The 25489-nt window shown below is 35.2% G+C and overlaps 1 protein-coding gene and 1 long non-coding RNA gene across 7 annotated transcripts in view; one reads left to right on the top strand and one right to left on the bottom strand.

The window, feature by feature from the left end:
- Positions 1 to 564: 564 nt before the first annotated feature.
- On the top strand, positions 565 to 3000 carry LOC106156445 (uncharacterized). Its single transcript, XR_001237709.2, has 3 exons — positions 565 to 718; positions 1976 to 2067; positions 2522 to 3000. It is a non-coding gene; the product is annotated as an uncharacterized LOC106156445 (long non-coding RNA).
- Positions 3001 to 4436: 1436 nt separating this feature from the next.
- Positions 4437 to 25489, bottom strand: part of LOC106180986 (uncharacterized) — a 28555-nt gene continuing 7502 nt past the window's right edge. For 2 of the 6 annotated variants that reach the window (XM_087019407.1, XM_087019411.1), the window contains 21 exons: positions 25271 to 25373; positions 24281 to 24343; positions 23757 to 23903; positions 23327 to 23475; positions 23046 to 23135; positions 21852 to 22033; positions 15362 to 15452; positions 14081 to 14178; positions 13440 to 13674; positions 13029 to 13160; positions 12547 to 12693; positions 12100 to 12216; positions 11638 to 11889; positions 10845 to 10958; positions 10236 to 10347; positions 9911 to 9990; positions 9205 to 9333; positions 7917 to 8588; positions 7395 to 7433; positions 5562 to 5766; positions 4437 to 5017 (listed from right to left, as the gene is read on the bottom strand). In XM_087019407.1, the coding sequence (XP_086875533.1) occupies positions 4869 to 5017; positions 5562 to 5766; positions 7395 to 7433; positions 7917 to 8588; positions 9205 to 9333; positions 9911 to 9990; positions 10236 to 10347; positions 10845 to 10958; positions 11638 to 11889; positions 12100 to 12216; positions 12547 to 12693; positions 13029 to 13160; positions 13440 to 13674; positions 14081 to 14178; positions 15362 to 15452; positions 21852 to 22033; positions 23046 to 23135; positions 23327 to 23475; positions 23757 to 23903; positions 24281 to 24343; positions 25271 to 25373 (3306 nt within the window). In that variant the 3' untranslated portion in view covers positions 4437 to 4868. The remainder of the gene's footprint in view (positions 5018 to 5561; positions 5767 to 7394; positions 7434 to 7916; positions 8589 to 9204; positions 9334 to 9910; positions 9991 to 10235; positions 10348 to 10844; positions 10959 to 11637; positions 11890 to 12099; positions 12217 to 12546; positions 12694 to 13028; positions 13161 to 13439; positions 13675 to 14080; positions 14179 to 15361; positions 15453 to 21851; positions 22034 to 23045; positions 23136 to 23326; positions 23476 to 23756; positions 23904 to 24280; positions 24344 to 25270; positions 25374 to 25489) is intronic. The other 4 variants (XM_087019412.1, XM_087019410.1, XM_087019409.1 and 1 more) reach the window with 4 other exon arrangements.

The raw sequence follows: 25489 nt of genomic DNA, 5'->3' as shown, positions 1-25489 counted from the left end.
CTTTGCTGATGTTTTTTTTTATTATTTTGACGTAGGTTTTGTTAGATATGGCACCTGGATAAAAATATAAATAATAAAAAAACACAATTCAAAACGCTTTACAGTTGTGATGTGATAGTTTGCATACAAAAACATGACGTTAGAGGTGTAACATTCCTTTTGGCCAAGATCGTTCGGTACATTCTGTAATAGCTGCTTGCGTGGGTGACCTTCATTGTACGAAAGCAAATGCACCACATAACTGTGACAAAATAATGATAGGAATTAAGATCCCACAAGAAACTTTTGAATAGTAAGTTCATAACTTTTTTAGCCTTTCTCGTACTGGTTCATGGATATTGGTTATTATCACCCATCAGGGTATCTGTGAAGACGCTGACTCACTTTATTTTTTAGTATTATTTTTTTCAAAAATCATGAAAATCATGTCATTAAAATGCTTATCTAGCAAAGAGAGCATAAATCGTCCACCCACAAAGCACAAAATCTGGAAAATCGTGATGCACGAAACAATTAACAGGATATGCCCATCCTGATTTCACTACACTGTGGTTCAGAAAGTGAAAAAATATGACACTACTAGCGCGTCTGTTTACGTATATGGTGTGGCTATATAAAAGCCGCTGATATAGTTCTTCTTGCGTTCACAACACTTCAGACGGAGTCAAAGACAGACTACCTACTGGTGAGAGCTACAGCGGTCTTGTCTTGTTTTAAGGTAAGCGCTCCTAGCGTCATGTTTCTTTATTTCGTTGTTTTTATAGATTGATTGGATAAACGCGCGCAAAAATAATACTATTTAAAAAAAATTACAGCATATTTTCTTTATTCAATCTTAAAGTCATAATAACTCTTCGTTTTGGCCAAAAATACGATTTTCCTGGAAAAAACGGTAATTTTACCGTACTTACCAATGGTCAACGACCCAATTCCTGCATTCAAAGTTAATCCAGGGTTTTTTTCCTAAACGTACGGTTTTTTGTTAAAATCTCTTAAGACGGAGCCCTCTGGTATCGAGCGATAGTTTCTGGTGACCTACTTAAAACCGCGGGAAAAGCAGACAACAACAACACTGTATAACAATATTATAAGATTCATAAGATATATTCGTCTTTTTGCTCAAAATGCATTTATATCTACAATGTGTGCAATTCTGGGCTTTTCGTTATCCGACGCACTGTACAAAAACTCGCATCTTACGTCTGAGGGTTTCCCGCCATGTTATTTTGGTCTCGAATGAACGCGAGAATCCGCGTGACACCTAAACGTCATTGGCAACGGATGCACTTGTCGACCGCGAAGAAAGGCATCGAAAGCCCAAGTGACAAGCACAGATTTTAGTTTTACTACAATAACAGTCGTTTTAGTGGGAAAATGCAATAGAATATATTTCCAGGCGTTGTTTACAATGTATTTATTGCGGAATTTTGAATCTCAAAGGAAGAGTTATTTTGCTTTAAGCGTTTCGTAATTTCTTAGAAAAATGCGTTTTTCAACGTAGATTGTAACTCAGCATTAACATTGAAAACCGTATCATGTAAGAAATGGATAATTAGGACTTGCAAAACGAAGAAAAAGAGTGCTACCCTCCTTATTAAAGGCTGGATTTTTTTCTTTCTCTATTTGTTCATTTTTGTTCGTTTGTTTTATATGAAAATGCGCAAGAAAATTCTTGGCTTTGTTAAGTGAAACTCAAATCAGGCAATGTTCTCGATCGAATGAAATATATAAAGCTTTTATCTTGCTACGCATTGATTCAACTTCATATCGAATACCTTTTTAGCAAAATGTCTTAATATTGCATTAAAAGCTTCTTTCTGCTTCCTTTTTTTATTAGAATCACTCCAGAAATATATGAAGCTAGACCCCTTCTTTCATAAACATCAAATCACAAAGCATTTTTCATCGAAATTTCTTAATCTCATTTCGCACATAATACTTTTTTGTCATTTAAGTTTATTTTATCGTTTTCCAGGTCTTACCCATCGTTCATAATGTCCAAAACAGTTTTGATCGTACTGGTTGCCATGCTGTTGGTGGCGACTTCAATGGCGTCTCCAGTGAGAAGTACGTAAAAAGGGACCCTCCCTTTCTTTATATCTAGATCTTATGCTAAGAGTCATCATTCATTTGATTTTCATTTGGTTGGTTTTAGAAGTTGGTTCAATAAATGCGCGCGCGAACAAGAACAACATAAAAAAAACAGTTTCGAAAGGAGAGCCTCGAGAGATCCCTTACTTTTTATTTGATGCTTAGAAATACTGAATGAGAGATAGACCTCTATAAAACGATTGATCAATTTTAGGGGATCTTTAAGTTTTGGGGCACTCTCGTATTGGAATTGGAGGCTGATGATTTTCACTCGTAACGGTTAAAAGGAGAACTTTTAACATAACTTTCTGAAGAGACCGAAAGTGTTTTCATTTGTGACTGAGCAAGATATTGATCACTTACTTTTGTGACTATCCTTACATACGAGATAACGAATAATACAACTTCGCCGTATTTTTCATCGTTTCAGATAAACGGTTCTTCCAGTGCTCCGTGGACCCGAATTGCGGCGTCCATGTTGGCGTTCAAGCCGGCCCGAGCGGTCAAGTCCTCACCTGCTGGTGCGCGAATCCACAAACCAACATGAAGTGCTGCGTTGACGTCAACTGGGGATAAATATTCAGACGATTTCTTCTATTATACTATATCTTATATATATATATATATGCACTGACTTCAGCGCCTGAGCTAGAATAATAACCCCAGTTCCAAGTTATCGCTGTTTTTTCCAACTGTCAATGAACTTATTTAGGCAATTTTTGTACATTTGGAAAGTTTTACAAAGAGCAAAACCGATTTCAGTATTTGGTTTCATTCATTTATAAAGCATCCAGCTGTAAAACTGCATTGGCAATATTTTTATCTGTACAAGGTGTGGATGTAAGACAAAAATATTGATATGTTTTAAATTCAGACTCTCTCTGAAGTGTAACAAATGCCTTTCTAGTTCCTCTAGTTATTGAATAAACTATCATCTAAACTACGTGTCTTATGTTTTATCTTGAAGTGGTTTAGAAAGGGCATAGATGACATGATTAAAAGAGTCCCAGTAGTCTCTCCCATGCCTCAAATTCCCATGGGGTCCTGAAGCAAATGAAGCTTGGGTGCCACTTGGTAAAATACTAATGCAAAATATCCACGATTTCCTGCACTTTCAGTTTATTTGTACCAAGAAACTCGATTGAAAAACACCACGAAATGTGCAAAACACTTACTTTTAAAACCAGAAAATCTTCAACGCTTATGCTTAATTTGATTAAAATTAAAGCAAAAGGGACTAGAGATCCCTTACACGCTGTCCAGCCTTCAGCTCCCTAGTAATTAAAAAAAAAATAATTCTTTGGTCATTATTTCTATAATATCACAAAAATAACTTTAGTAAAGAAAATATTTGTCCAATTATATTTGCCCATCATTGAACTCAAACTGCCTTTTTGCCAACATCCCCTGTTACATTTGAAGTAAAACAAAAATGCAGTTGGGCAGTAAGGTTGTTAAAAACAAATGCATCACATGGCAACAGTATGGGTAGGCAGAAAATCAAAGTATATAAAGACATATATGAAGCTTACATGAATGAGGTGGTTTCCTGTATTACATAACAGACATTTGTCATGTAATAAGTTTATTTTCTGGACAGCTTACAGAGAGTCCTGTATATATAGATATATATATATATAGAATTTTTCTTCTTTTTTACGAGACAAAAATGATGACCTGTATAACTTAGGGATTTATCCCTTCAAAACACCATATTAATTATTATTATTATTATTGCATATGGTCTTCTAGTTTTCTATTATAAGGTGAACATATTCTAACAAAGTGTATCCCAAACACAATATTCCGTTTTGGGTGAAAATTCAAACTGTCATCATTTAAATCAGAATCGCCATCAACAACCTTACACAAGACGACGGTAACTTCAAATGTCATATGTTTACATAACATTCTAACAAAACGTGCACTTCATATGTCAGATTTCTTGGGTTTGCCCTATAATTTTTTTAAATTATAATAAATCCCCTGCAATTCTTGAGCACAACGCTGTAGGTAACGAGGATGCTGTAATAAAATAAATTTAGCTGTATAAAATGACAAGGCAGAAATAAGATCTTTAACACTCCTTGGGGGGGGGGGGGGGGGGGGGGGGGGGGGGGGGGGGGGGGGGGGGGAGAAAGAGAATGAGATACAGAAAAAGGGGGAAGGGGTGGCAACTAGAAGGAAAGATATTCAAAATCCAAAAGAATCATGCTTTATATACTTAGCATATATTGGTGGGACAGGGTTGTTAGCATTGCTTTACATATTAACTAATTTTGGGCTCTTCTTTGATATCTTACATCATCAGTGATTATTTATGTGATTTCATGATATGTTTTGACTAGAGGTTTGCAGGACAGTATATTACAGTTTTTAAAAAAAACCGATTCACTTCTCACCATTGATATAACTCAAACATGTCATGGTAAACAAATGAATACTTCTACAGGAAATAATATCTTCCAACTGCTGAGTTTTAACATTATTCATTTGTTTCTGCAATTGAAAAATCAATTCCGTCTTTTGAGAAAGAATTATTTCTCTCTATCTTAGTAGTAAGTTTATACTCAGCAAAACAAGAAATAGACTAGCAAAATATGATTAGAACTCATATAAGCAATAGTCAGCCATCACGGCGTGTAATATTATAAGTATAATATCATTCCACATCCAACAACTTCATATCACAGGATAAATCTTCAGTAAATCAAGATATCTTATGGTCAGGATAAGTGAGGGTATGTGTCAAGACAAAAACAAAGTTATTTCTGCTCTCAGTTCATAGCATTTAGAGGGTCGTCAAAAATACTTGGTGCATTCTCGTCAAAGATATTTGCAGCTTCTGCTGGACTGGTCTTTTTCTTTGTGCCTTTACTCGTTTTCTTGGCCTTAGGTTTTGGGTCTGTGTCAGCAAAGATGTCATCTGGAAATAAAATTCAACAAGTGCTAAATATAATCAAGTATAGAACATATTAATAGTAAGTTGCGTATGAAGACATTATTAAATTCACCCCTGGGGTGGGGTGGGGGTGCAAACGGGATTACCAAATTACCAACAAGATTGTGAGGACATCACCCTCACCCCCTGTTTCTACATGTACCCCCTGTTTCATCTCCCAGAACCCCCTCCACCCTCCCTCCCTCATGACAGACTCCTAAAACTCACTGCCATGACCTGGCCCCAGTTAAAAGAAAAAAAATTAATCAGTTCCTTGGCTTAGTTTACTAGGATTTCCATGAGAGTGCTGTAACACTGCTCCTGATTGGGCAAGATCGTGTGCCCATGTGACCATGTTACCTTGGTAATTAAGTTCTTAGCCCTGGAACCTGACTTAAGTTTTTAGCCCACTGCTTCATCATCCTGACTACCCACTCCCCACCACCCAAAAACCATAAAAACCCATAAAAGTCACCAACATCTCAGCCCCTTCCCCTCTCCCCCCACCCCCACCCCCTGTTAAACTCACCAACATCTCCTTTAAATAATGGTTTGGTATCTGATTTTGTGCCAGTTTTCTTCTTGCTCTTCTTTTCTTTGGGTTTGGCTGCTGGAATGTCCGCAAAAATGTCAGTGTCATCTTGAAATATGTCCTCATCTCGTGTTTTGGGTTTTTCTTTCTGTTTCTTCGCTGCAGCTTTACTGGCTGCTGCTGCTGCAAACATGTCTTCATCCTGCAATGATTACATAAAAATCGACAATGTAAAATTAAAAGAAAATGCACAAGAAGCTGTCTATTTAGTCTCATTTAAGGTTGAAGAGGTTTTAATCTTCACGACACACTTTATTTTATAAAATGCTTCCACCAGTTTGAAACATGCAGTTTTCTGTGTCTGTGCGTAGCATGTGCGTGCCCCTTGTGTACATGCATGTACATGTATGTATGTGTGTGTGCAAGTTCATGCATGTTCATTTATTCTACATATTAATAAATTTTCTCCACTCTTACTACAAAGTACAAAGTTTTAAAAAAGTATACAACCCTGTAACAAAGAATATGTTAAATAGACACCACCATTTATAAATATAACTGATTGTACATGTCAGATAATATGTACAGTAACAGGGTTCTGCTACATACTACGTAGATATACTGATGGACCTATTTAAGATGTCACAAACCCTTCTATGGAATCATGTGACCCAAATAATTAAATGAGCATTTTAAATTGGTGCACTTGAACTTCAATGATTCTTTCCACTAATAAATGGAGCTGTGCAAGACCCATAAACCTGCAGCTATAAATATAAAATTTTGGTCTAAATTGCTTTAAAGTGCAACAGGTCCCAGATTCCACAGCAAGTCTACATATTTGAAATATGCTAAAAGCTAATCTAACTACATAAAACACCACCTAAACTAACAACAATCTAAACTATACCATTATCTGCAGATATTTCAAGTTTTAAAAATTTTCATGATGTTTTTTTTCCCAGTCACCCTATGTTTCAATGACAGCGTTTATCTGTAGCCAGCATAATACATACACTGGGTTTAGATAAGAGTTTGGATGCAGTAAAAAAAACTTGAAAATTTAGTCGGTCTTGAAATTTTCTTCAAAAGACGATTCTCTGCTGACAATTTTTTTTCACTTACAAAATTTCATCAAACTTGAAAATTGACGACTGGACAATTTTGAATATTTCAGCTAAAATGACCATGTGAGATTCTGGCATTTTCAAATATTGATTTAATTTTAGGTCACAAAATGTTCAAGTTTTTACCAAGTTTTAGAAAGTCAGGGTGGTTCTACTGATTTTTCCCCAATAATTGTAACTTGTCAGAAATTTAGAAATAATATTTTGAATTATCAGTAAGATTTTTCATGGTTCCAAGGGATTGTATTTACTGATTCTAGTGATAATGATCACTAAATTTGAAACACAGTCCATGGTGCTCTTGAGACAAGAGCAAAATGTAGGTGTTTCGCTTTAATTTTTGTTCCCAACAATCTATCACTAGAATCATAAGTAAATCTCTTTAATCTATTTTTTTTTTTTTGACAATTATATCATCAGTTGATTATAGTTAATTAAAGGGGACAAATGATGTAGGGTTCATTAATAACTTAAAGAAATAATTTTCATAAAGAAATAATTTTCATCAATATAATAATATCACAAATCAAAAATCAAGAATATCTGAAAAACTGTAGATAATCGAATACCACTCTAACCATCCAGTTTTTTCAGATACATAGTTTCAGTTACCAGTATGCATATTCTTATAATGAAATTGTTGTTTAATTTTCTTCATCAATTATAATGGAAAATATCACAAAAGTAGTAAACAAATGCTCACTTCATCTTCTTGCTCTGGACTTTCAGTTGTGTCCTCTTCCTATAGAATATTTGTTGTGTTCAAAATAAATTACAAAAGCTCATGTATAACCTTGGTATTAGTCTGTGCAATGGCATTTGTAACAGACCAAAAGTCTTAAGGCTCATTTCCAATGAAACTATCACTCTATGTATATCGATCCAACTCCATGGGGACTCTTGCTGAATGCAATCAGATTAAAAGATTATTGGAAAAGGCAAAGATCCTTATCACATCATGCATTACACATATCTGTATCTAAGTGGTTTAATATTTATAGGTGTAATGATCATTGTGAAAAAGGCCTTTTTAGGTCACATTCAGAACAGTGGACTAACTAGATTGAAGGCCAAATAATGCCAACCCATGGGGAATCTATTCAGTGACTATAAGCGGATTAGATGATAAGCTTTTAAGTGGGTTGCCATATTTGACCCGCTGACTAGCAAGTCCACTGTTCTGAATGCGGCCTAAGACTTTTTGATTTTTAGTACGTCTACTTACACCAAAGAGTTCTTCCTGTTTGGCAGCTTTTGTCGCTTTCTTGTCTTCTTTCTTTTCATCTTTTTTGGAATTTAAACTGGAGTCTGCGAAAATATCATCATCCAGTAGAGCACCAGAAGGCTTCACTTTGCCAACAGATTTTGAGCTTGGGGGAGGTTTATTCAATACACTGTCCCCAAACAAGTCATCCTCTAAAATCGAGGATGGTTTTGCAGTTTTCTTGGGTTCTGAAAAAATATCGTCTTTGTCGTTTTGTGTCACTTGGGAGGAGGGAGGCACAGTAGGTGTTGGAACAGTTTTTGCTGCACCAAATAAGTCATCCTCAAAGTTGGTGACTTTCTTTTCAGCACTCTTCGGCTTGTTTCCAAATCCTGCATCAAAAATGTCCTCACTTCCTTGAAGTAGTCCCTGACCTTGACCTGCTTTTCCTTCAGGAACAAGGTCATCATTTCCAAAAATGTCCTTCACTGGTTTGTTTGAGGTTGGTGCACTACTTGCTTGTGGAACTTTTCTGGTGACTGTTGTTGTCGTGCCAGTTGTCACAGAAGCTGCTGATGGTGCTGTTGTCATGGCACCTACTCCATCAACAAAGTCCTGTTCGGCTTGTCTTGCAGCTGCCTGTCTGGCTTGTCTTGACGGAGGTCTCCTCTTCTGTTGTACTTTGGCTCGACCCTGAAATTTGATCATGTATATAAATGTTGAGTACAGTTGTACAGAACTCCTTGTTATTATTATTATTATTAAGTTATCATTATAAAATGATCGTTTTTACTGAAAATTTAACTAAAAAAACTCACACAAATATCTAAATACACAAAAACACTTTCATAAAACTACAAAACCAGATCTAGAAGCACCTGTGTATGTACCACCAGCAGTTGGACATCATGGAAATCATCTGAGATAGCTTAAAATAAGGCCATCAGCACTGTTTGACATATCATATATATATATATGAGACTAGAATTTCAGAATCTGTTAGGTGGGGCTTACTTTTACGCAATAAGAGCGAAACTGGCAATATTGTCTAAGGAGCAATGCATAAGTTGCATGCATAATATGGTGAATTCTCACAGTTGCAATAGACCACAATACGACAGGAGTTTAGTGAAAACAACCAAATAAATTTCCACAGACAAAGTTTGTCAGTTTTTATTCATTACCTTACCATATCCACTAGTCTGCCATTATTTCTGACCCTTACTCTCCCCTAATCCCATGAAATCTCCCTTGATTTTTAGTTAATTTGCCACATTTCGGGCTTTCTCAGAAGATGACCGTTACCCACCTTCGCAGCATTTTGTAAAGTACTAGTAGTGTTCACGGGTTGATCAAAGCCCACGGCAACCGTTTCAGGCTCCTTAGCAACTGGAGCCGCACCAGGCAATAAAGCAGCGGGGTTAAATGCCAAACCAGCCTGGAAATAAATCAAAACTCAAACCACTGCAAATTTTAAACATGCAAAGAAGCTAAAAAAGTGTTGGTATCTAAATCTTTTTAAATTTTTTTTACTTTACTTCTAAGGATGAAAATAATCAAACGTAAACCTTCGGATGAAAACAGTCAAAAATAAACTTTTTTTGAGGGAGGAGGAGGAGGCAATCAATACTAGAGATAAATAAATAAATAACTTTAAAAAAACCAGTCCTTTCAGGTTTTGGTTATCTTCTTCAATGTAACCAGTCAAAAACATTTAATGCAATGCCAAAGCATTAATTTACAGCCACTCTTATAATTTTTAAGCTTTCATTCTGTCAAACAAAGTTAAAGGGTTCATTCCCTATGAAATATATCATTCTACATGTATGTAGACAGATCAAACTCCATCACGACTCATGCTTAATGCAATTAGATTAGCAGAGTAACACTAGGACAGAGAGCTATAATGGTCATTAAAATACTTCAGTGAAATCTGGTCATATCTCAAGAACAACCTCAAAAACCAAGCTCAGCAGCCACGGAAATAGAAGCTAAAGTAATATTCATTAAATTACCTGTAAGCGACCTATATTTGATTGTGGTTTTGGAGGACTACTTATTGGAGCCTCGGGTTTGGCATCAACACTGTCCTCAGCTAATAAATTAATGGAAAAAATGGATTTTGATAAAGTGTGAAGAAATTTGCTGAATATTCAATATTTTATAACTTTATAAAAGCATTTTTCCAAACACAATCAAATGGTGAATCTGAAAAGAAAAAAATATTTAGAGTTTTTATCTTAAAATAACTTAACTTTTATTAACTTAGTGATAAGTTTCTGTCTTTGCTCTTAATTCTTTTTTGTCTTTATTTTTTTAAAATAGGATTGAATCACTAACCTTTTTCTTCCTCCTTTGTTTCTTTCTTTTTGAAAGCTGATGGATCAAATCCACCAAACATGGACACTCCCCCTACAGGTTTCTTGGGCTTACTAACTTCAGCTTCTGGAGGCTATGGCCACAATACAATACAAAGAGATTTTGTAAGAGAAGAATTTTATCAGCTGCATTATGTTACAGGCCCATAGCCAGGGGGTATTCAAAGAGTTAAAAAGAACCCCCCTTTCTGCGGGAAAAAGGTCCATTCTGGACAAAATTTGAGATACACAAAAGTTTCATTGTAAAAGGTCCACTTCTTCAGAAAAAGAACTCCTTTTGAAATTGCTGGCTACAGGCCTATGTTATAAGAATAAATTAAGTTTTCCACTATTAATTCACTGATGAAGATGCTCTAGGTAGACATTGAAATAATGGAGGTAAAAATTTTCAATATTAGCTGTTGATTGAAGAACAGTTACTTTATTCTCAAAGATATGTTGTGCTCACTCAAAAACTTGAGACCAAATTTTGATAAACTAGCAACATTTTTTCCTCAAAAGTTCAACCTTGCACTTCCAAAAGTTCATTTTTCATCATATTTAAAGTTTTTTCTTAGGCTAGTAACAATACCTTCTCTTCTTTCTTAGCTGCTTGTTTTCCAAAGAGATCTCCTCCATCATCCTCACCTCCTGCACCAAACAAGGACACCCCACCTGCCGGCTTTTTGGGTTTTTCTTCAACAGGCTAAAATTAACAACACATTTTGAACTCTAAATAATTTTTAAAATAATTTTTTTGTTAAAACTACTTAAAAGAATTCTATACACATTAAAATGTGTCAAAATCATTTTTTTATCTCTTGATATCCTGCAAAGCTGCTTATTATTTCCAATTTAAACCTTGATAAATTTCAAACTTTCAAACAGAATTACTTGTGCCTAATTTTGGTATTTCCTACAGATACGTTTTAAACCAACATTTCATCTGATTATAGTTGAAGACTTTCATCTGCTACTTGTATGTAACTTCAAAAAAGAAATGTGGAGGTTCCTTTGCAAATAGCTTAATTGTACTTTTTACCAGCTTATAGTAAGCAGCGAGACTTTTGGCTCCTAAAAAGTTGGAAATCTGCCGATAGTCTGAAAAATTTCATTATTGTTGTAGGTGCCAACTCTACCCAGACATTTAGTTGTCTGCCAAAAGTAGGAAAAATCTTATCCCTCCGTCAGTCATCATCAGGAAATGGGGCTGTGACAGATATGACTACCTAACACCCCAATGTAAATACTGGCTGGTAAATGTCAGTTCATTTCTCAAGCTACCAACCAAGGAACTTCCACAATTCCCTTGAAATGACAAAACCAATTCAAGATTTCAATTTAAAAACTGAGCTTTTGACAATCTGGGACTTAGTGACAGCTACCTTAGATGACTTGGCAGCACCACCTCCAAAAAGATCACCCTCATCTTCATCCTCTCCTCCAAAGAGAGGATCAGCAATTTTCTTGGCCGGAGTTGGTTTCTTTTCTTCCACCTTTACTGCTTCTTTTCTTTCCTCTTCCACTTTAGATGCACCCCTTGTCTTTTTGAGTCCTTTGGTGGCAGCGGTGGGATCAAAACCTCCAAACATAGACACGCCACCTATTGGCTTTTTAGGTTTAACTGGTTCCTCTTCCTGGGGGAGAAATGGAGGAGAAGATTTATATTGACAAATTTAAAGACAAGTGCTTAATATTTCTAATTTTATCTTTTAATTGTAGCTGGAGACAAATGACTAAAAATAAAAATGTTACAATGATCTCTTTTTTTTCAAAATTTTTATCTGTACAAAAAAAAAATTCACTTATTAAGAGGATATAAAATGCCTCAAAAATTAAATAATTACCACTTTCTCCTGTTTCTTTTCCCCAAAAAGGTCATCATCTTGAGATGGGCTTTTCCCAAAAAGATCTGTAGAAGATTCTGTCACTGTAGCACCCTTTACTGGGAGAGCGGGATCAGGCTAAAAAAAAAAATTATACAATTTATTTATCTACTTCAGTTCAAGTATTATTATTTTTTGTCTCTTTTACTATGACTACAATCAAACATGCACAATATACTAGTACATTAATGTAACAAAATTAATGCAATTAAGTTACTCTTTAGGTATAAGAAGTTGTAGCATCTTTTACTTGGAAAACATGTTTAGGTCTGAAAAACATTGATCTGACAATCATAACCCAGTGATTCCCTTGGAGTTATACTTGCAACTGAAATAATTCTCAGTGTGTGTGTGTGTGTGTGTGTGAGAGAGAGAGAGAGAGAGAGAGAGAGAGAGAGAGAGACTAACCTCCTTAGCCTTAGGTTTACTAGGAGAGAACAGATCGTCATCACTCCTAGGACTCCCAAACAAATCTGTAGTGGATGAACTGACCGTAGCTCCCTTTATGCTGACCTTCTGTTTGGCTGGCTCTGTGGGCTGCTTGGCTGGTATTGGCTGCAGATGGCCAAAAATGAACAAAAATTTAAGTGAAATTGATGTTCTTACATGAAGAGATGAGTGGTATCAAGTTAACATACAACTGTGCAAGAGAAGAACACAATTACCTCAACTATCACAATCAACTGTAATATAATGTCTCTCTATATTTCTTCTTCTTCCTCTCTCTCTCTCTCTCTCTCTCTCTCTCTCTCTCTCATATACACACACCATTATGTTGGAAGTAAAACACAGACTCCAGCATTACAATTGATTCTTTCTCACGCACACACTCACACCCACCCACACAAGCAATTGCTTTAGAGAAGAACAATCTCAACCGTCACAATCACCTTAGTCTGTGTGGGACTTCCCACTGGGCTTGCTGCTCCAAACAAATCCACGTCTGGGCTTTCTGTCGGTCCGCCACCAAACAAAATATCCTCATCTTCAAACAACATTTTACTCTTGCTTCTGGATTTCACCTGAGGAAATCATTAATTCCTCTTATTATCTGTTTTACCAATTAGGAATTGTAATTATTTTTAACCTTTTAAAATTTAAGATGGACAAAAGGTAATCTCATCCAAAATAAATTTCATCTTTAAATTGAACCAAAAAGATTTTTTTCTTTTCAATTATCAAGATTAACAAATAATTTTCTGTTTACTTTTCTTTTTATTGACTTATCTTCTTTGTTTTTCATTTTTGGAATAGGAATACCCTTCTTAAATATCATAGTCCCATATATCCCATCCCTTTACCTCCTGTGGCTTTGAAGCCTCAGTTTTTGGCACAGAGGTGGCGCCACCAAACAGATCCCCTCCATCCTCGTCATCGTCGTTACTAAAGATGGAGAGAGAGGGGCGTTTCTGGGTCTGTGCTTTGGGCAGTGGCTCCTCTTTTGGTTTTTCTTCCTTTTTATCTTCTTTCTTTCCAACCCCCAAGACATCCACCCCACCAAAGAGGGAAACGCCACCTGCTGGCTTTTTCTTGTCGCTGAAATAGCATAACAGAAATTTTTTTTAAATGCTGCCTTTGGCAGGCTTGCACTTCAAAACTAATGGCACTTTGCTGCCACCTGGTGGACAAATATCAAACTGATAAGGGATTGAGATTAAATGACTTACAGAGGTCATCTACGTACACCATGGCAAATTAAGTCTGGTTGGTTCAAGCATGCTTTCAAGAGCAAGCTATACCTGGGGCATCAGCACTGCATACTTTTTGTTTTTTGTTACAGGTAAAAACTTGGTCCAAACCATAAGAAGGTAACTTGTGAAAGTAAGTAAAGTCCCCTATACCATAAGAAGTGAACTTGTGAAAGTAAGTTAAGTCCCAAATACCTTCATTATGTTGCAGGATGGCTAAAACAATAATGCTTCAGTTTTTAGGTTACATGTACCTGTCTTTAGGTTTAGAAATGGCTGCAAACAAATCTCCACCATCACCATCTTCATCATCTTCATCAAATAGACTGACAGCTTTGGGTTTACTTGAGGTCTGAAAGATAATTATGGTAAAAACTAGAAAATTTTATCACTTAAAAATTTATTAATATTTTTAAATGTGCGAAACCCATATTAAGTGACAAACTTTTCATAATTATGGAGAGGCCCATTTTCAAGTTTGAGGTAATTTTCACAGTGAAACAATTGTGTAGGCAGAAAACGGTCCCAACAAAAATTTTTAAAGACTGACATATAATTGTGGCAATTACTCAATCTTTTCAATGGCCAAAAATCACCAAACTTTCAGATACATGATTTTATAATAACAAAATGTTATATTTCTACAGAGCATTTGTGCTGCTTTTACTGCATAGAATAGAATTACAGGGTAGCCTGCTTTTTAATTCTGTTGCTTCCACTCAATAAGAATGTCCTGATTCTAAAGAATTATGACTTTAAAAAATACAGTATTTGCAAAATTCACAATTTTTCCCACATTGAAAAGATTGAGTGATTACTGTATGATATATTTTAAGACAACAATCTACTAATTATAAATGACTTTCAAAAATGTTGCACAAAATTTTTTCAAGTGCGTTTCATCTAATTGTCAAGCCCTAACAATTTACAAGGCAACAGCTGTAACACCAACCTCTTCTAAAGGCAAAACAAGTTATTAATAGAACTAACTGCTGTTCACTTATATTTGCAAAATGTAAAATTGTGATAATTAAGTTTTTCAGTATAATGCAACAAAATTTGACCTTGGCTATATAGAACAGAAATTAACACGATAAAAATTACTGCAAAGTTTTTGCCAACAACATGGTGTCGCTGAACTTGACCTACAGCAAGACGCCATATGCTGTTTAAACTTCTATTCTCACTACCTGAATATCCAATATTAAAAGACATGACATTTAACAAATACAGGTTTAGAATTTGTTACTTTTTTTTAGGTCAGTGCTGACAAGTTGAATAACAAACATAAAGATAAATTCCACAATTATTGCATAAAAATAAATTTCACAATAATCACATAAAAATTAATTCCACAATAATCAAGTAAATGAATATATTAGTATGAGCAAGTATTCAGAAACACATACCCTACCATTGTGTGTTTGTGTGTGTGTATTTATGTGTGTGTGTGAACATAACAACAAGAGATGGGCAAATCCCCTTTCTCATCACAACATATGTCCTAGCCTAATTTGGAAACAAAAATTACCTACCTTAGATGCTGGAGCAGAAAACAGTCCATCATCAGCTCCTTCGTCACCAAATAATCCTCCTCCTCCACTGCCAGCCTTGGGTTTATTTTTACTGCAAATACAAATGAAGTACAAATTTTAAATAAATGACCAGAAATTGCAATCTTAAAGTCGAACATTAAGGGAGTAGACATATCAAATTATTACCATTAAACCTGACTTATGCTACCCTACTTGGTATAGTGTCAAAAAGAAAACTTAAAACACACACACACACACACACACACACACACACAATTTCATTTCATTGTTTCCCAATTGAGCTGACTGAGTGATTAATTTTTGTTTGTTTGTTTGTTTGTTTTTTTGGCATGTGGATTTTATTCAAGTTGTGTATGAAACTGGTAGTAGTAATTTGTGTAGTAATTCTCATCGAGTATGCAGAAGAACGGGTGATTGTAGGAGTATGTTGTACACAAGAGGAATCGTGTTCATCTCTTTGCATTCAATGAGTCGTCATGTAGTTTTCTACACTTATGTAGGATGATAGTTTTAATGGGAATGTGCCCTTAGAAAGTATACTGCAGATAAGTAATAATAATAAAACTAGAAAAGCACTCCGAGAGCACAGACCTCCGCTAAGGTAGCAATTTTTGATTATTATTGATTATTGATTATTGATTGATCATTGATCCCGATCACCACCAAAAACTAATAATCTCTTCCTTGGCCCACTTCTGACAGTTCCTGAAAATTTCCTCAAAATTGGTCCATAACTTTTTGAGTTATGTTGATGATAAACAAACAAACAAACAGACAGACAAACAGGGGTGAAAACATAACCTCCTTGGCGGAGGTAAAAATCCTAGTACTTGGCCAGATGTAATACATATTCAACAGTGACAAACAACAGCAACATGAACCTTCTTCCAATCCTACCTATACAAATTACAACAATCCTCAGATTTACTTCGCTTTTTCTCTTTCTTCCTCACTGTGCCATTTTTGGTGAAGGAAGTTAACCGGACGAAAGCGATCTTCCACCATTTTGGTTTCGATGATTTCTCTTTCACTCGGCAACCGCTGCTATTTTCGATTTGTATACAGTCAGAAGTCAGGGATGCTACTCCTTCTAAACTTTGAGCCGAGAGCGAGCTGAAGCTCCTATGCTCTAATAATTTACATCTTTCCATCGTAAAAAAAATGTCCTGTTTGAATGAAAACTCAATTATTTTTTCTTTCCTTGCCTGGGTACCAATAATTTTAAAAGGAAATTTCCAAAATGTGTTTCTGGTGTAGTCTAACTTATTTTGTAGCGCTCTGTAGTCTTTTCCATGTGTAGTCTTATTTCATACTGCTTTGGGATCCCACTTATTCTATGTCAATATCTAGCTATACTTTTCATATGCTTCAACAGAATATGTATTTACACCTCGTGATTGCCCTGCTTGGACGTGGTCCAGTCCAAACCTACATCACAGCTGTTGCATAAGCATTCATAACAGCATACAGTAATTTGTGCCAAGAAGGAAAAAGAAAAACGCAATATCCACATATGGGGTCAAATCTACTCTAATTCCTCATGACGTGTTATTAATTCAACCAACAGTGCTGACTTTTGTAAAAAAGTTTTTCAGTCATATCTGTCAAAAAATACAAGGTTCAATCGCAGGTGCACTATATGCTTTTGTCTCAACTCGTGCTGGTATCTTTCCAGAAAATTTCTCAGTCATATTTCACAATAAGAGAATTCCAGTTCTCGCATCCATTCAAACCAGCCACAAAGAAATCCTCAAAGTCCATGTCATATTTAGTGGTCAGACCAACAGTCTTCTGGTCACTCCAACTGACCGCCCTCACAGAACTAAATTTCTAATAAAAACGTAGTAGTCCGAAGATGACATCTACAGATAATGGAAAATCAGGGGTGGATCCAGAGGTACTTTCTGACAGTCTTCCAAATTATCTTTATTGATTGATCCTCTAAGTTTGACTGTCTTCCAACAGAAAAAATTAGATACCCGTCAGTGAAAGCTTGAAAATCTGACCGTCTTCTGGAAGACCCGGAAGACGCCCTCAATCTGCCCCAGGAAAATATCTGTGCAGCAACAGCTAAAATTTCTCTACAGTTGCCTCTGGTGTACTGTCACTTTAACATCTTATTTTTAATTGTCTGATGTAAAAATTTACTGGTCAGTTGCCTTGGACCAGTAGCTAAGGTCACACTAAGAGGACATCTGGTACCTGGGACACAAATGTTAAAGCAATTATCTTACAAATGGCATCTCCATGAACTAATTGTCTGTTAGTATTTCCTTACAGGTAGAACCCACAGCTTTGAAGCAGGAAAAATTAAAAGATAATTCTTCACATTCTTCTTCATTCTGGAAAATGAGCAGCCCCATTTTTTTCAAATAATTACAAAATATTTGTAAGGTCCTCATACCTGATTCTGTATCAACATTAATTTTCAAAATTTAATTTCAAAATTTCAAGATTATAATTCGTCATGTCCTAATTTGAGGATCCAACAAGAAATCACAATCTGTGCGAGTTCAAGATCCTTTAATCAATAAACAATATCTGCGTCTCCATTTTCTAGAAATATTTTCTAGCAATTCATGTACTCTCGGAACTTTCACAGACAAAGTACAAAATTCATGGCTTCCATGTTGATTGTCTGCTTTTTTCTGCTTCATTCAAATGAAATATTCAGATTTCAACATCACACCTCCTCTTTAATATAAGTCTGGATCACAAAATACTTCTGCCATTTTCTTCCGTTCTCCATCACAACAAAGTGACACATTTCACAAAAGTCACATTACTTCCTAAAGATTCTCATACCACATGATGTCCAAAAATATGGAAAAACTTGGCTGAAGAAGTCCAAAATTCACCACCATCATCGTTCTAGATCTGAATTCACAGACTGTCGCAAGGAAATATGACTTTATTGGTTGTCCACCAACTATGCATTACAACAATCATGTGACCTAACACAGCTGCAAAGGGCAACAAATTTCCTTCATAATCGACCTCTTAGACTAAAAAGCATTGCCAAGACAACTTTACTTCCCTGAGGAAAGTAGAAATGGTTAATTTGGATAACTTCAACTGTCATAATTCCTCCAATTAATTAAGTGGTATTTCAGTCCAGGCCCTTTGGTGGGGGAAGGGGGGGGGGGGGTGGAGAGTGCAACAGAACCACCCTTTTAGCCAAAAAAGATCCATTATGAATAAAAAATTGATCTTGGTTTTATGCCATTTTTCAAGTTGAAACAACTAAGGGGGTTAAAAGGCCCACTTTAAAGTGGTGTTGACCATTAGAAATATATCATACATCATAATAAATAAATAAATAAATAAATAATTTTGTAGCTCTATCACCTGGAAGCATCACAATGCATTTTTTTCAGTGAGTTCTCCAACATTTAATTTAGTTTTATAAATTTTATCATATCTTCACTTTAGCTGATCAATCACCCACATAATATAATTCAGCAATATATTGTACATTCATTGTGTTGTAAACTATAAGGGACCGTTCACATGAAAAATCTATTTTTTAAAAATCTTAAAATCTATTGGCGGTATCTTGTGATCACGGTCTGTGCCCTGAATACCCCGCGGCGTAATTACTGGCAGCACCGAGAATTAATTACAGCTTTTGAAGTAACTGGCTTGCGCTGCCCGTAATTACGCCGTGGGGTATTCAGGGCACAGACCGTGATCACAAGATACCACAAATAGATTTTTAGATTTTTAGAAAATAGATTTTTCATGTGAACGCAGCCTAACATATTGCTAATATAATGATTGCCCTCCACACCTGGCACTAATAGGAAGTCCCAAGTTCACAGCTGCTAGGTAAATAAGGCAATTATTCGTCTTCACAACTAGAATTAAGGTCTACACGTTTAAGGTGGGAATCACCTCGATTGAAGGTGCATTTATAGCCAAGCTGAGCTGACCTAGCTTAGTGTTTGGGTCTTTAGAGATAAAGGCCTGTAGCCAGGGGGGTTCTGATGGTTTGAAAGAACCTCCTTTTTTGCAGAAAAAAGGTCCCCTCTGGGTAAATTTTTATCTAGGTGCACAAAGTTTTCATGGTGAAGGGACCACTTTGTTTTCAGGAAAAGAACCACCCTTTTGAAATTGCTGGCTATGGGGCTGACATAGCTACATGTAGTAATGAAAAAAGACCAGAGACTATGCAAGGTTTTATCTAAAAGTTCAGAATGAGAAAAAAAAGAATGGCAGATCTTGATTACAAAATAAAAATTGCTTCCAAGAAACAAAATGTTGAGGGTGAATTTGGATAAAAAAAGGCACAAAATTGGAAGGGGAACCTTTTTTCTTTTGCAAACAAGTAAAATAGGATTGTTGCAAGGCAATGTATTACATATAATGTACAAAATGACAAAGGAAGAGAAACTTGATTACTTTGTCTGATGAGTCAATAAATATGTAAATAGACAAGGTACCATAATCTGTACAGGTCTAATATTTTAATATTTAAAAAAAAATTAATTTTTAAAAAAAGTCAGTGTACAACTGTAGTGCAGAATACATGAAGCAGCAAGACAGATTTTTTTCTGATATTCTTATAAAATGTTAATCCGATAAAAATACAAGAATAAATAAATGTTTTAAAATTGAACTACCCACTGTAACTTTGAAAACAATTTTCCTATCAGACCTATTTTCAAACTTGACCTGCACTTTAACAGCCATTTATGGAGAGGCCTGATCGCTCTGACTCAAAGGGCAAACTTTTTGGAAACTTCGCGAACACCCAAAGCTGCCAACTAAAATTCAACATCTGTTGCACGTGGTATTTTTGTGCCACCTGTGACTGGGTATGCCTTGAAATGTGTGTAGATTTACTTCACCCAGCCAGCATGGATGTATATGTGCGTGTATATACGAATGTCTACCCAGCTCTTCTCTTTCTCTCTCTCTCTCTCTCTCTCTCTCTCTCTCTCTCACACACACACACACACACACTCACACACACACACAAACACACACTAACACGCACATATTCACCCTCTCTCTTGCTTCCTCTCTCTCCTTCTTCCTCTCTCTCTCCCTCTTTCAAAAACACTTATTCACTCTCTTTCTCTCTCACATGTGTGCACTCTTTCACCTACACACATACTCACTCACTCACTCCTCCCATACACACAATCACTCTCTCTTTCTCTCTCTCTCTCACACACACACACACACACACACACACACACAAACACACACAGATAACCCAGTATCTATCAACAAACAACCTTGACTTGTCACAAGCCCATGATCAATTGTCATGCAGTAAAAGATAACAAACCACAAACATCTAACAGATACAAAACAACCATTTACAATCATTATCCTTTATATGAACAACTGTGCACATGGGCAGTTTCATTTGTTTTTTAATGCTGACACAACCATAAATACAAATATATTTGATAAGGACAATAACAAAAAATACCTGGGTTTTGTTCTTTGTTTAGTTTTTTTTTTTTTTTTTTTTTTTTTTTTTTTTTGATTTTTTAGGTGAAACAGTCATAAATGTAAATACATTTGAAGAGTATAATAATAATAAAATTAAACTAATTTCTCCCCTTGAAACTGAGTAAATATATGGCGATCTAGAGCACACAAATAAAAAACAAACTGTATGTCCTCTATAACTACAAACACCATTAGCTGTTTTGAACAACAAATACACTTCCACACTGTACATACAGTAGCTGGTGAATGGAATCTGTCCTAAAAGAGGACAAAATAGCAGCATGTGTAATGGCACATATATCTTAGTTTGACATTCACTGATCTGAAAGATTACTGCTACAAACAGGTTTTCATTATTAGAAAATGCTATAAATATTAGACATTGCTACTACAAATAAAAAAGTCACAATATTTCATTTCAAGAAAAAATTCTGTTTTTAGTAGATTTTAGGGTTTTGATTTATGGTAAAAAAAAAATTCATTTCCTTGTTTGTTTTTTTTTATTATTATCATTATGAAATCACTTTTACACCAATATGCCATTTTATATAAGAACTAAAGTTGATTATGACAGTTTCAGTCTTTTTAAATAATCACCTAAAGTTTATGAAATTATCATTTATGTTTTTCAACTTCCTATTTAAATCAAAGTAATTAAGGGCTAATCTTAAATTTAATAAGTAAGGCTATATAATTTTTTGTATTGCAGTTTTGCATTTCAAAAATCTTAGTTTGTTTATAGTGCAAATAACTATATAGTGTAATGAAATGTATACAATGGAATGGGCTTGATAAGAAATAATTATTTCTCTTATATTACTATTATCATTATTATTATTATCTTTTTTTATGTATTGCACAGTTTTGTCACAAATTTTAATTTGTACATAGTGCAAATAACTATATACTATTAGTGTATTGAAATATGTACAATGGAATAGACTTGATAAGAAATAAATATTTCTATTCTATTATTATTATTATTATTATTATTACTTCATACCTGTCAGCTCTGGGTTTTCCTGCAAAAAGATCATCTGCATCTGGCTCTTCAGCGAACAAACTGTTGCTGGACACGGAAGGACTTCGACTGGCCTTCTGCGACGACGATGGCGTTGGCTTGATCTGTCCTGACGCGGTGGATTTACTGCTACTGGACCGCGATTTAATCTCCTCTTCTGAAGCCTGAAGCATGTTTAATTGGCTGGTTTACACAAATTGCACAGCAGTTACGTAAGTATCAAGCACATACGATTAACTATAAATGGATGAAAATCAGAGAGGGCACTATCCTTAGTGAAATGCTATCTCTGTTATCTGTGCTCCAAAATATGTTTATGTAGATTCCAGCAGATATGATAACCAAAACTCAGTTGTGTGCATTCACATGCTTATTTTGACCTGACCTTTGCTAAACCTTCAAAGGGGAGCACAGTAAGCATGGTCCCACTCAGAACAGTGGACTAACTAGTCCGCGGATCAAATATGGCAACCCACTCAAAGCTTGCTGCTTTATTCCCAATTAGACACTGAATAGATTTCCTGTTGAAATTACACAACAAGCATTCAAGTGGGTCATCCATATTTGATCTGCAGACTACTTAGTCTGAATGTGGCCTATCAGAGGACACCAGAACCTCATCTCTCTACTGTGTCTCTCCCAGTTAACTGCATGGAAACAGAAGCAGAATGCTGACAGTAGAAGAGGGAGTTTCTTTCAGTGTCCTCTGAAACTCAGGGTTTTACTGGAAATAGCAGAGGTCTGTTAAGAACAAAGAGAGAAGTTTTCGTATTCTCTGGAATTAAGGGCGAAGGGGAGGGGATGGGGACAAACAAAAGGATAGATGGCAGTCTGTTGGATGAAATATCCATAAAAAATGGGGTACTTTTTTGGAGAATCATGCAAGCCATTCAATGTGCATTATAATTCAATTGTTTTAATAAAAGAAATGCCACCAATTCCAAATATATACTAATACAGTTGGTTTTACCTCATCTCATCCTACCAGACAAAATATTATGACAGGATGTTGTCACAACATTTTTTCTTACCAGTATTTATTCACCAATTTAAACACTTCGCTAATTGAAATAACTAACTGTTTAGTTTTATATATATATATATATAAACAGAAGAACCAGGCACAAAATCATATAAGCAAATAAAAAATGAACACACACACGGATATAAACGTACCTCATCATCTGAGGGGGGTCTCTTGGATTTCAGGGCTGCTGCCAGAGGATTTGGCGCCCCTCCAAACATAGATACTGCCCCAGGGGGAAGCTAGCAAGGAGGGAGAGGAAAGGAAGGTTAGCTGGATGAATCAATGAGAAAAGGCAAGGTAAATCTGTACTTCATTGAAAAATATGTATGGAACAAGGCAAATTGTGAAAAAAGGAAAAGAAAATTTAATTGTTTATCACTGGGCTTGACTAAAATGTTAGGTAAGCCAAATTAATAATTCTTTTACTAACTTTCTTTTCGGGAGGTTTACTTTTCTTAGGCTCTTCTTTTTTCGTTGGAGGTGGTTTTCCTGAGAAGATATCTCCTTCATCATCTTCGTCCTCATCATCTGCAAACAAGTCGACAGCTTTGGACTCCTTCTTCTTCTTGGGTGGCTCAGCTAAAATGTTAAATAGAAGAAAGATTAAAAAAAAGTTACCCATCCTTTTCCAAGTCCTTGAGTCAAAAAAAAAAAACAAAAAAAAAAAGAAGATAAGAAAAAGAAAAAAAAAAACAACAAAAAAACAAACCAAAAACAAGTCTGTGATGATAGGAAGAGAATATGGTAATGACAATATAAAAGTCATGAATTTTTTTAGCAGGTTAACATGTGCAGATCCAAAATTCACAATTAACTCCAAAAATCTCAGCTTATATATTTAACCAAGTAATGGCACGCACCCTTTTTAGCTGGTGGTGCAGACCCAAAGAGGTCGCCTTCATCATCATCATCAAAGAGTCCTCCTCCTCCAGATTTGGCAGTTGATTTTGTCTGGCTTGGTTTAGAACTTGGGGAACTAAACAAGTCGTTGTCATCATCATCTAGATCTGAAGAAGTATATACATTATTGTAACCCTTTATTGTTTTAAATCAGATTTTAAATCAGTTTTAAATCGGTTTAAAGATAGATGCATTTTAAGCAATATGATGCAGAAAAAAACTTATTTTTGGTATTTGGGAGATAATAAAGAGTTACAATATCCTCAAGTAAAATAAAGCTCACTTAAGAAGCTATCAGAGTCTATACTAATAATATTATTGAAACTACTTAGTATTATCTCTAGAAAAAATAACTTAAATTACCAAATGGTTTTGATAAAAAAATATCAAGATATCATTTCCCATTTCAGAATATTTGCTTGATTAATGGTTTCATCTTGCAATTACATGTAACTCCACCTATTGTTCAGATAAATCAACTCACCTCCAAATATGGATATACCCCCTACAGGTATTTTCTTTCCTGTCTTGGTCATTCCTTTGCTCTCTGTTTGAGTTTGTGCAATTTGAATTTAAATATGATTAGAAGTGCATTAAAGCTATTTACAAGCATCATAATAATCAAATTCAAAATCATTTAGTGCAGTTGTGTTTCTGAACTCTTTCAAAAATTGTACTTGACAAACCAAAAATATTATTATCATATTATTACTGTGATTCAATGCAGAGAGCAGCTATTTCATTATTTTCTCCATGTCTTATAAGTGAAAGCTAGACTTAGCATCCCTTGCTACGAAATTAATGCAAATTGTAAATGGTTACTGAAATGATTATCACAGCATGTATAACAATCAATTTCACTCGGTATGATCTTTTAAAAAATTTAATTCTTTAAAAACTGACAACCTAAAAGCACAGTTAGCAGTCATTTACATAAACCACAATCACCAAGTGCTGCAAGTGCCTTAAAATGCCTTACTATTCTTACTTCTTTCACAATTTCATGATTTCTATCAAATCATAATAAATTTCTATCACTTCCCCATAACCAGTTATCAGCATGTCATTTATTTTGTTCACAGAGGTCAAAATTTCTTAGAAACAAATATCTTTTTCTGTCACGTGTCACAGATGAACAAGAAATAATTGTGACAGTTTCCATGATAATCCAGTCTGCACCTTGCTATTTTTAGCTCACTGGTCACAAAAACAAGTAGACCTCACAAAAACAAGTAAACTTATATTCTCAATCAAAATTCAACAGTCCAAAGATAAAATCCACTGATTATGGGAAGTTTTTCATGTAAAACATAATGTAAAATGTTCACCACTTCTATTGAAGTAGCAACTTTGAGAATTCCAATTTTTTTTTTCAAATCAGGTACTGAATCTATTTGTCAGTTGGTTTGGACCAGTGACTAGGGTTGCAGACTGATCACCTGAAAATCAAATATCAACTTAGACAGAACAATACCTTTGGCTTTAGGTGGAGGTTTTTCTTCCTCTACCTCATCCTCTTCCTCAGACTTTTCTTCTATTTTTTCTTCTTTTATTACATCATCAAAAAGACCACCACCCTGTAGAAAATGTTCAAAAAAGAAAAACACTTACATGATGAAGTATCCAGAACCTGAACCTTTAAATTATGTTATAGATTTCCTTATTCTTTTTCAAGACTTACAATTTTTTAAAG

The sequence above is a fragment of the Lingula anatina genome, chromosome 8, assembly GCF_051362555.1.
Source record: "Lingula anatina isolate TDL-2025a chromosome 8, LinAna3.0, whole genome shotgun sequence".
In the NCBI taxonomy this organism is placed as follows: Eukaryota; Metazoa; Brachiopoda; class Lingulata; order Lingulida; family Lingulidae; genus Lingula; species Lingula anatina.
This window is presented reverse-complemented; position numbering and strand designations above follow the sequence as displayed.